The following is a 12,315-nucleotide window of genomic DNA, read 5'->3' as shown; positions in this document are numbered from 1 at the left end:
ATGTACTGAATGTCCCCTTCTCATTTGAATATTCATGCATCAAGACAGACAAAGTGTGATATGTGCTTACCTCAAAGCGGTCAGGAACATTCAGTTTAGGAGAGGGGATTCCCATGAGATAGTCCACCAACACCATGACCATGATGGTTATAAATACAGCAAAGTCGCTGATAGTGGAACGCACCTAAACACACACAAGCAAGATCTGTAGGTCACTTTGTTTTACATCTATTGAAGTGCTCGACAACACATTCCTGTTGTAGGTCAAGACCCACCAAAGAAAGCAATGATTACTGTCAACAGTAGAATGTAACATTTACACAATAGCAACACCTGCCCACGCCAAGTGATAACAGGACTAGCTGGTTGTGTGTGGGAGGAAGCAAGAAGATCTTTTCTTTATGTGCATGAGACTGTTCCTGCATATTAATAACTGATGCAATGTAAACATTTACATAGTGTGAGAAGCTTTTAGCTAGATCTACCCACAGTACCCACAGTACTCTTATTCAAATGTGGCGTTTCAGATGTATCAATATAATACAGTAAAAATGTCTCTGTAGTTATAAGTTACCTTTGTGCTTTTAATAATGGTAGAACAGACATAAAGTACACAGCCCAACCTCTCACCTTAGTGGGGAAGTATCTCTCGGTCTTAAATTGCTTAAGGAATGCAGACAAAAAGAAGGTAGTGAAGAAGAGGATAATGGACCAAAAAAGGACATCTGGGATGTAGGGCCCATGGTGACCACAAGCAGGACCCACAAACTCCCCGTGGAGCAATTTGCACGTCTAGAGAAAAGAAAGTATAGAACTATTATTGTACTGTGAATGTTTAATTATCTATAAAGTGGTTTCTAGTTTACTCTCTCCTTTTGACTGAATCTGTATGAATTATTGATCCTAGGCCTAGATCAACACGTCCTATTAATGTGACCGTGGTTGTAATGACTGCTTATGACACTAGAGGTCACTGTGAGCTTATCTCACCGAAACGTTGAGGCTGCTCCATGGAATAGAGTCTGGGCTGTATCCTGTCCGGTTCCAGTGATCCATGAGCTGGTCTGAGACATTGGCAGGTGAAGAACATTGACACCTACAGACAAAAATAGTCAATATTAACCAAATGCAATCAATTTACTTTGATTCTGCAAAGAAAATGTTTAGGTTGATTTAAAGCGAACATAAAAATGCAGGCTGCAGAAAATCAGACTGCAGTTGTTTTTTTAAATTATATGGAAAGGCAATCATTTTAATGTAGGCTCTAGGCACGGCATTTGCTGGGAACAGGCCAAGGCACTACAATTACAGTTTTCAGCAACAAGAGCAGTGTGTTCTTAATGAAAAACTATTTAAGTGAATCACTGACCGCAGTCATATCCACAGGCACCTCTGTTAATCTGCGGCCTGGGTCATGACAATTAACACTCTGAGTAACAGCTGATGGACTAAGGGTATGAAATAGTAGCCTACATCATTAATGAGGAATACATTACCTAATTATATTCCATAAAATGTAACTCTATGTGAGGCATGGATTCTCAGACATCCATCATTTTAGTCTGAAGGGATCAAAGATGTCAAGCTAGTGTGAAAATACTGGCTGCCATTTTCATTAAACTGAAAAAATGTTTGCTTGAAATAAGTGTTTATTTAAAACCAGCCGACTTCATAGTAATGTTATCATATTAGCATGCTTACATACAGCCCACTGAGAAATAATGGTAATAAATGATCAAGTGCAGGTCAATAAAACTAAAAAAATCATCACGTTATGAAAAATTTAATCTATAAATATATAGATAAACAAGATAAAAACTAGTATAGCTGAAACGGTTGTTGCTGTATAAGAAAATAGTATGGATAGTTGACAAGGAATTCCCTATTTCATTGCTAGTTCAAAATGTAAATAAAATGAAACTTTGATAAAGCAACTTTAATCACGGTACTCACGAATATAAGGTCAGGTTGTCCAAGTCGTTGTGCATGTTTACAGGGTAGTGTTCTCCCAGGTGAAAGAGCTTCTCTAGAGCCTCGTAGATGAAGATGATGCAGATGAGCGCCGCGAAGGCCTCTTCTGTGAAGCGGGTGATGTAGCAAACCAGCGAGCTAGCATCTGTGGCCACCAGGACAAGACACAGGAAGGCCGTCCACAGACCAATGCTGGTCCGCAGCGACAGGTAGGAAAGGTCGTAGTCACTGGGAACACAAAGAGAATGGATTGAGGTAGACATATAGACATTAGGGCCCAATTAAATTTAAGAATCCACATATAATTCTATGTATCACTATTTTACAACTAGTGATCTTCATTGAACTCACGTGCAGAACTTGAAGAGGATCTTCTCAAACACTAAAACAGGCCCCGTGCTGCCAAGAATAGTGAGGGGCTGGCCAGCGAAGAGGGAGTATGCTACTCCTGTCAGTGAGGCCCCAAATAGTGACTCTATGGCACTCTGTAGGAACAGAGGAGAGGGCTGGAGTGAGGGAATATGAAAGGGATGACGGGGGAAGTTAAACCCCACAAAGGAGGATAGACAGGGAAAGGCTGAAGGAGTAAAGAAACAGGCGAGGAAGAGAGAGACCCCCAAGCAGAACACGGAGAGTTTTGATTAAAGAGACATTCTGGGCTGCGTCTGCGGCTAGATAAACTGGTCAAATGTTTCCACCCTGCTGACTTGTCCAAAGCAACGTCTCTGCACAGCCCTTGCATACTGGGTTTACTTAGACACATTACACACACACCAGCACACAGGCGGCGTCTACGCCAACAGTCCCTAGCCTAGTAAGGACATCTGTATAAAAGGGAGAGAAGAACAGATAGAGAGAGAGAGAGAGAGCAATGAAAAGAGAAATGAAGCTCAACTTTGATAAATGATTTGACATGAGTGACACTGACACTTAATGATTAATAATGTGGCAAAGACAAATACAGTCAGTTTTTATTTGTCATCTATCTATTATAAAGTACTGATTAATTCTTTTAGACATGCAATGTTTTTTTCCTTGTCTCCTCTTCCTACTTCTCCGTCTTAGAAAATATTTATCTACATGTTGCTAGATGTGGAAGGATGGATGCGTTCGTGCGTGGGTGTTTGTATCTGGTCCCATCTGCCATCTGAGTCTTACTCTATTGTATTATTATTGTTTTGTTGAAGATGTATACGAAGAAACTGTGGGTGCCAAGGCTTTCTTATTTGACTATACTGTCAGCACTGTTGCACGGGGTCATTTTGCACATACTGATTGAGGAAAAACCAATAGCGGGTTACATTTTGTGACTTAACATGATGATTTCAGGATAACTGCTTAAAGTCAGTCACAATACCATCACAGCATACAGTCGATGACAGTAGTAACTGCTCATAATTCTCATTTCAAAGCATAAAATCTGACTTTTAAGTGCCGAGCTTTATGACTTACTATGTTGCCTTTTGTTGCCTCCCCAAGCAGACCTCCGAACGTGATGACCGGGGACATGCAGGCGCAGTAGAGGAAGAGGACGGAGGCGAGACACTGCAGACTGAGTGAGTCCCTAATGTCGCTCCAGTAGAAGGGTGCCTTCCGCTTTATATCCAGAATCAAACCTCCAAAAATCCTGGGAGAGGAACATTTTTAATCAGACATGAACTTGAGGATAGTGGATATGCCACATTTAGGGTCAGAAAACTAAACTCATATGAAACTATTATTCTTCTATGATACATCAGAAGGTAGCAAAGGTTTGTCCAGATTACAGCCAGAGTGGGTAAACTGAAATAACTTCTGATTTACTATTTGATTCTTATTACAGCAAAGTGCATGTGCTAGTGTCTTAACACAGTCACCCTGTGAACAGTCATGCTTACAGTGTCTTAATTTAATATGATGTTTTATCCAATCTTGCCGAGTACAAATTATTATAAAATGGGCCATTTGCTTTCACACACACAATAAACAACATTACTTCTCTTTCACTGAGCCTTTTTTTCTCTATTTCAGCATCATTTTGAGGGAATCTATTTTTGAAATCCATTTCTCACCCCTCTTTTCACTGACACCTGTCCAATAGCTCTGCTGTGAGGCTGTCTTTCATTTTCTCCCCCCCCCCACACACACACACACCTCTGGAATAACCTCCATTGCCTGCCTCCACAACCCCTGCTGTCTCTTTTATAGAGCCCATGGTTCTGATGGTGCTTTCTTTACATTAGCTTCCTGCGCTCCCTTACACTCGCTCATAGCACAAGCCTTTTATAGTAGTGAGAAAAGGAGAAAGAATCTGTAAATAATACAGTGGCTCCCAACAGATGTGTATGTGCGCCGAGTGTGTCTGCCGGCGGTTTCAAATAAACACGTTCTCCTTGCTGTGTGGCCGGGGCTCTAGAGATTCAGCATCAGTTAGCCAGAAATGTCTGGATTTGAGACTGCAGCAGAAATATGCGCTCAAATACATTACAATTGTTTCCGCATTGCATACATTTCAGTTGTGATATCTTTCACTGAACACTTGTTTATAGAGCAATCACAGTTGACGTGTGCTGCTTAAAGAAAAATAATTTGGATAATGTCTTGTAAGTCAACTAATTCTCAATTTAGAGCATTTACAGTAAGATCATTCTCAGGATTATAACCACAAATAAATCTTTGTAACTAAAGAGGACAGATCTCTCGGGTGAGGCTTGTATTGTACATTCTCTCACTGAATTGGATGCTATCATTTTGCACCTAGACATCAATCAACTTGTAGGTGTAACATACCTGGCAAGAAGGTAAATTCAGTTTCTTTGTCCCCTCAGCTACTCTTCTTTTATTGTATTTCAGCTACGACACTCTTTTATCTTTAACTGTTAACTTAGGTGATATTAATCATACTGGACTAAGTAAAGCCTGCTAAATGTTTAAAGTCAATCGTCTGCCAAGAAAATGTACGATACTCACCTCCCAGTCCTCTGCAGCTCAGGCCCTGCATTATGGTCCTCCTCTTTTTCCAGCTCTCCGGCTGGGGATGCAGTGCCGTTGGCCTGGGATGGTCTCTTTCTCTTCATCTGTACGTCAAAAGGACATTTACATAAATATAATAGATATGAATATAATGTAGATCTATGCATTGCACTTCCTTTGCTTGTCATGATGCTTTAGGTCCATAGGGGGCACTCTCACTGTTATTATAGTGGTGTGAAGCATGGTGTGGTATACAAAAACATCTACAGAAATGTGACAGATGTTGTGTACAAGCTTTTATACACTTCAAGGTATGTGTATACTCTATTCAGAGAATAGTTAATGACTGGGCACCTGGCCAATTTCTCTATCAGTTGTACAGTGATATTTCATCAACATGTGGATTAATGCATCATTCTCTAAGTATACATTACGCAAGCTTTGATACAGAAATTGACCGACCTGAGATGGGACATTTTTTGGGGGATCAATTCGGATTGTGGGGTCCCACTCGCCAGGAGGCAGGACAGTCACCTGATCGAGGAACTCATCTATTCCAGAGAGCAGATCAGTCCGGTCTTTGGCCTTGTATGCAACATCATGGAAAATCTAGATAACGATAATGACATAAGATAAGATAAGATAGTCATTTGACTTCCTGCACTGCAACAATGTATTGATGTGTTCACAGTACTGTCAAAATCCCTTTGTGCAGAAGGAGAGGTAATATTCAACTAAAATGCAAACCAAATATTCTCACCTCATCTGTCATTAGTGTGGCCATGGATCTGCCTATTTCATGGTACTGTGGTCCTTTACCATGAGGACCCAAAAGCAGGAAAAGAAACCTACGGACAAGTCACACATTTGTTAAATTCACTGATTAACAGTATATACTCTTGTCATTAGTATTTACTGTATATCAGTGAATTTAACGACAAACAACCACAGTCTGAATCCCAAGGTTATATTAATCCCATGTGATTAATGTGATAAAGGCTTTTACAAATTACTTTCTTAGCTTGCTTTAAACTGCTGCCATAGTCTAATAACTTGTCGAAGTGGGCGGCTTAGTTAATAACTTCTTATTGGAATCAAAGTCTACATCCTGACATTATATAATTCCTAATCATTGTACCTTGTGGGCACAGGCACCTCAGTGAGGCCTGTGATAAGGACTGCAGGGGACAGTCGCACAAATGCAATTATGGGCTTCTCCAGGAAGTCCACTTCTCCCACCAGCACATTGGAAGCTTCAGCACCAGGAGGAATCTTTTTCATGAAATTCATGTCCACCTGAAATCAACAAAACGACATAACTACATATACTGATTGATACTAATAGTTAAGGAAAGCGATAGACAAAGAAGAGCGAGTTGTGATTCAGAATGAGACAAGGCTGCTGGAAGAACAAACATACACAAATGTGAAGAGATGAAGACATGGGAATCTAAAGGATGGCAGAAGGTCATTAGTGGGTTAGGATAATGAAGGAAACACAGGAACAGCTGGTTAAGAACTACACAGTACTGAGCAAAGATCGTCAGTTTTTGTGATATTATGTTCTCCAAAAAGATCTCTTTTACCTGCAATACTAAATACAAATTTGAGCATGGCAAGCATATTTTTATCCATTTAGAAAGCTGGTGCCCTCATCCCTCTTTTATATGCTATGACTCACATAAAGACTGCACCTTATTTTTTGGCAGTCGTGATGGATGGTGGTATAATGATAACTACTTATGGCAGCCTGCCATTTTATTTAATGGATGAGGAACTACAAAATGTTAGAATGGATTGAAGCCATGCGAAGGAGGCGGATTTTCAAAACTAAACAGTTACATAACTATGTGTGATTCGCACTTTGATGATCATTTATTAGTGGTTTATTACAGGTGGAGCAAAGATGCCTCTAACTGAGCCCAGAAAAAAATGGGCTGATTTCTATGCGATGGTGGCTCTCATGGCGGCTGTATTTAATACAGGCCACTGAAGACATTATGGACTTGATGATGGGCCCTTCCACCATAATGGACTGTTTCTGTGCTCAGTACTTTGGTTAGTTTACCTTGCTGAAGTCCACATTGCTGCTTTCTCTACTGACCCCTACTTTGGAAGGCCTCCTCTCCACTGCCTTGTTGCCACCCAGATTGTTTGGGAGAGAGTGAGGAGACACCAGTGGTCCTGGGAGGGACAGGAGAAGGGAAAGAGACAAAGCAGTGACAGACACTGTGTGAGTACTTGAGGGGGGGCAATGACCAGGAGACATCATGAAATGCATATTGTGATGTATGAAAATATTACATGCCATTTGTTTTTTTTCTCTCTCTCTCTCTCTCTGTTTAGATGTACACTTCAAAGAAACAAAGTTCCAGGTAATTGTATTTGTAGGCTTTTGTAGTATGGGCTCAACAAATGGGAGGCAAGCCTTATACCAAATCTTGAAGTTATTCATTTTGGGTGTTTTTAACCTCATCGCCAGTGATTGGTGATATACGCTCTCTAGGTAAATTGCACCTGAATGTTCTCAGTTCACTTCTTAAGGTTTCATATTGGTACCAGCTTCAACACACAGTTTGAATGACAAATTTCTTTCTGCACTTAAATTGGATCTGTTACTGCAGCTTATCGTTTTCCCGGGTAGTTAAATGTATGTATTTAAATAGCTAAAATGAAAACCAGGAGTATTTATGGTCAACAGATAAAAATTCAACAGTCAGACAAGCTGAAATAGCAGGATTTGCTGTGTAATTGCATGTAAAATGATATCTTTCGCCGGAACCATCACTTGCTAGATGCGATAATTTGACACAGAGCAGCAATACCGTGATGCCTCTCCACAGGGAAGACGATAAATTTCACACAGCACTGTTCCTGATTGCTCCCCGTCTGTTGAGCTCAATTCCCTGGCACTTAAGTCAGTCCTGCTTAGCTCGAATTTATGTCAGCTCTGAGCAAAACATGAGTGGATGTGACTGATATTTCTGACAGTTCACCTTTCTCTGACTTCAGCACCTTCAAGTGTTGAAAATACAATATTGCTGTGTCTAACAGGCTGCACGTTTAAACATTGCTTATTTGATTTGAGCCATACCAGATACAGGAAACGCTAGCACTTCAGGTGACATGAGAGAGCGATGAAATGAGGGACAAATGTGTCTGAATCAGAGGATAGCCTCTACTATCCTCTGAAATTCTCAAGGAACACTTCTTTTACCAGGTTTTCTTTCTTTTCTTATTTTCCACATCTGAAGAAACTCCTTCAGCAATCGAGAACTGAACATCCAAACATCAAATGAATGAAAACACTTAAGAAGTCTTAAGCAGTAAGACACATTTACATTTCTGATAAATTATAAATCAAAAATAAAATGTGCCATTTCTGCCAACATGTGATTTGGCCATTGAACCATACCCTTGACCTGTACCCTGAAGTAACCCCAGGGGATGCTGCGTAGCTATGACTGCTGAACAGGAGCATGATTGCTCACATACCCGACAAAGCCTCTAGAAATATGGGAGGGATTAGCTTAGGTTGTGTCCGCCAACACACTTCATTCAGGAAGGCTAAGCCCTGGAATGCTCTCCCATACCAGCCTGCACATTGCGTCACAGCCCTACCTCATTCATATGCAAAAGAGTTCCATAAATAAATCAAATTATACAAAATTTCTAACCTTTTCATTGGACTTGCTTTTCCAATAAAAGGTTAAGAGAAACTATTAGTCAAGTCCTGATAATCTATAGCTCTTTCTATAATTTATCAAGAGAAATTTGAAGATTACAAGCAGACATACATTTGTTATTAGACTAGTCTAACATGACATGCAGATCCAGTCATTTTAAAATGTTCTGTTTCATTAAAGAGAAGACTTGAAAAACCCTCAAGTGGGACCTATACGAACATGCTGCAAGTGTACCAGTAAAGGTATTTCACATGACTTTATACTTGTGCATGGCATGTATGTATACACTATGAATAGCATGTAGTCTGTGCCAAGCCATTACAACACTCCATATCACTGCATCCTTCATCTGCAACCTTTGAGCCAGTAACCGGCATCCAGCCAAATTGTTCTGACACATAAAGAGCTTTTTCCTGTCTAATACTATACTGCTGTTCAATGGAAAGTGAATCTGTATTTTAAATCATCAGTGCACTGCAATGCAGTTTTTACAAGCGACAATAAACACCAGAGCACATTACGAACTGTAATTATTTAAGGTTTTAAAGGTCTGAAGAAACCCCGCACTGATGTCACGATGCTTGCCTCTTTATGCTGAGCATTTTCCAAGGAGAGGGTACAATTACAGAAGCTCAGGCACTATAATAAGACCGCCCCAACCTTTCAGATTCAGCTCCCAGCAAATGAACGCTGCTTCTGATGACCCATACTTTGAAATGGAGCCATTCCCAGAGTGAAACAAACACAGACGTACGTACACAAATGCACACAGTCTAATAATAAACTCACACTGCTTGGTTTGGGAAGAACAAAAAGTCACTGCAGGTGCCAATGTGATAGCATATATAGTACCAACACACCAGCTCTGGTCTCAGGCTTATTTTTGGACATGCTGCTGGCGCACATTGCTGCTGCACTCTCAATCGGGTAAAAGAATGTTTATTCTTAGGAATTGATGAGGAGGAAGAGGGCGATGCCAAGTGATGCAATGGGAAAAGCACAAGTTGCTTGCTTGACATTCATATTTGCGTGAGTTTAAAAATGGAGCCGTCATCCGAGGGTAGAACGTCACAGCTGAAAGGATTAAGAATGATATTTTGTCATTTTCTCCTTCATACCCCATAGCAAAACCAGCAGGACTTAACAAGCAGGAATGTCCCAAGGCTTTCTACAAGGTTTGCAAGGTAAATAAACTCTGCTCTAAGTGGGACACCTTTAAAAAAAAAAAAAAATACACTGATACACTGGAGCACTGACTCTAAGTATGGATTTCTAATTAATGATATCCACACTGAAAACAGGTGTGTAAAACTAGCGGCTATGGGTTACAAAACTAGGTAACAGATATCACATGTACCACAACATGTACAAGACACTGTATTAAAACTGTAATGGGAATGTAGTGATGCTGCATAACTTAGAATTTCTTATGAATGTATCTGCTTGAACTATCTGGAGTCATTGCACAGATTTTAATAAACGCATCTATAATATTAAGGTCATGCTGTGCCACTGTATATTGATCTGTAATTGATGAATGACTGATCAAAGGCTAAAAGGTAAATAAACCCGATAAGGACATCCCTTCTAACAGGTTTTAAATAAAATGCATTCAGAAATGTGACATATTGCAAGCGCAATGTGAAAATATAAGCTCACACGTGATTCAATATGAGATAAAGGCATATTGAAAAGGTGCCACGCAGCGACAATGAATGAGGTGTGAGGGGGTGTGGCCAAGCAAGGCATAGATCCTGCATAAGAACATGCGTAAAGAGAGCAAAAAGCACAAAGGGTTTAGGGGGGAAGTAAGAGAATAAGATAGGGGCAGCACATTAGACAGAAGCGGAGAGAAAATAATCATGAGGCGGAGAAGACACGAGTGTTAAAAACTTTGTGGATAAATACAGTGTCTAAGCGAGTGAGCCTTGCTGTGGATTATTGATGAAATGGCCGCGAGGTTGAAAGTTAACAGGAAGCAGAGCTTTCATGCTAGTGCTAGTGTTCTCTGTTCAAGCTGTGACTCACACTGGCAGGCTACACAGATATTTGCCTTCTAAGGGCAGCAGCTCAAAGTTCTGGGACGCCGAGGATGCTCGCCGGCCGAGCTGTGGCGACACTGCCTCTTCTTCTCCAGAGTGAGCTGGATCGTCATCCTCGGGAGGAGACACCACCACCTCAGGGATGCCTTGGGGGCCGAGGCCCGCGCCATGGGTTTGTGATGGGGTTGATCGTCGAAAAGAGGAAGGGGTATTTTGAGGAGTGGTGAGGGGAGAGGGGCCTGATGATAGCCCCGTGTTGGAAGAGGAAGAGGGCAGGAGGTGGTTGAGCAGGACGGAGACTCTGGACTCTCGTCTCTGTGACAGGTTGGAGACAGAGGAGGCTGCCCCTGGCTTGTGGAGAGAGAGACGTGAAGAGGACAGGCCCTCTCCTAACAGAGGAGACAATGGCAAAAACAGAGAAGAGAAGGAAGAAATAGAAGGAGGGAAAGGACAAGGAGGAAAGGAAGAGAAATAAGGGATGGAGCAGAAAGAAAAAACATATGAAGTAAAAGTACATCACAGAGATGGTACCTGAAGGAGACACTGCGAGAAAGTGTGTGCAGCAAGAGCGTGGCAGAGGTGTAGTTAGAGAGATTTGTGCTTGCATAAACGTGAGCAGAAGCAGAGGACACTAAGAATGATTCAGTGAGGCATGTAGGGGTGTCTGCAAGGACCAAACAACGCGTTACAATCAAGTCCAAACAAACGAGTCACACACCAATACTGACCAGAGGCAAAACTCTGAGATCAGAGAGGCCTGCATGCAGCAGAGGATGAGTTAGCACGATGTCAGTGCACTGTAAGCAAACACGTGCTCTACCACAAACAGACCAGTCATAAATCCTACACATACATCGTTCATACTGCAACTGTTACCACCAACTTGGTCAATGTGACATATAAAGAATTTTGAACTTTCACATCTGTGTTTCAGATTTTATGATATGAAAATGCAAGCCCAACAAGAACCACAGGCACACAAGTGGCAAAAGTGATATTTCATTCATTATTAAAACCTCAGGCTGTTCACCCAAGATCATAAAATGCACACCACACATTGACACAACTGTGGCCATGCCCAGTCAAAATACACTCAGTGCCGATTCCAATTACAGGAAAATCATGATTTCCTGAATCCTGAGGAGTGAAATAATGATTAATTAAAACCCCAAAGCCAGGCCAGCCATACAGGTTAGTTATATACATACTGGCACTCAAATTTCTCTTTCACTAAATAGATCATTGTCTAATTTTACTCACTTATACCATCTTCCTTTTATGCTGGCATTGAGGGATCTCGACAATGGATTTTTTTTTTTTATGTTCCCCAGTTTTGGAAAATACTGAGGAAAAAGAAATGTGAGTGCGCTGTAGGATCTCACCATTTCTTTCAAGCAACAGTGGTTCAGAATGTTTCTTGCCTATGTCAGCAATGGAGCGCACCAGAGGGATGCGATTGCTGAGCTTTCTCTCGTTCTGATGGTGGTGCTTCTTCAGCATCGCTTCCCGCACCTTTTCACGCAAATCCTCCTTCAGCTGGCCTGATGCCACCATGCTGTCTATCAACATATCTGAGGAACACACAGGGACATGCAAAAACACAAACATATAAATTATATCACTACAGTAATAAATTATTATTTACTTTATTTCATATTTGCATA

At 41.1% G+C, this 12,315-nt stretch overlaps 1 protein-coding gene across 3 annotated transcripts in view; it reads right to left on the bottom strand.

The window, feature by feature from the left end:
* Nucleotides 1-12,315, bottom strand: part of LOC311501086 (sodium bicarbonate cotransporter 3-like) — a gene marked incomplete at its 5' end in the record, with an annotated part of 36,729 nt that overhangs the window by 8,329 nt on the left and 16,085 nt on the right. For 2 of the 3 annotated variants that reach the window (XM_084562746.1, XM_084562747.1), the window contains 12 exons: nucleotides 71-184; nucleotides 631-792; nucleotides 991-1,096; nucleotides 1,954-2,199; nucleotides 2,323-2,456; nucleotides 3,424-3,598; nucleotides 4,921-5,027; nucleotides 5,386-5,532; nucleotides 5,684-5,771; nucleotides 6,062-6,219; nucleotides 7,028-7,107; nucleotides 12,034-12,222. In XM_084562746.1, the coding sequence (XP_084418872.1) occupies nucleotides 71-184; nucleotides 631-792; nucleotides 991-1,096; nucleotides 1,954-2,199; nucleotides 2,323-2,456; nucleotides 3,424-3,598; nucleotides 4,921-5,027; nucleotides 5,386-5,532; nucleotides 5,684-5,771; nucleotides 6,062-6,219; nucleotides 7,028-7,107; nucleotides 12,034-12,222 (1,706 nt within the window). Of the gene's footprint in view, nucleotides 1-70; nucleotides 185-630; nucleotides 793-990; nucleotides 1,097-1,953; nucleotides 2,200-2,322; nucleotides 2,457-3,423; nucleotides 3,599-4,920; nucleotides 5,028-5,385; nucleotides 5,533-5,683; nucleotides 5,772-6,061; nucleotides 6,220-6,991; nucleotides 7,108-12,033; nucleotides 12,223-12,315 lie in introns of all 3 variants that reach the window. The other variant, XM_084562748.1, reaches the window with a different exon arrangement.

The sequence above is a fragment of the Chelon labrosus genome (assembly GCF_963514085.1).
Source record: "Chelon labrosus genome assembly, chromosome: 16".
NCBI classification, from domain to species: domain Eukaryota; kingdom Metazoa; phylum Chordata; class Actinopteri; order Mugiliformes; family Mugilidae; genus Chelon; species Chelon labrosus.
Note: the sequence above shows the minus strand (reverse complement) of the source record. Positions and strands in the feature narration are given on the sequence as shown.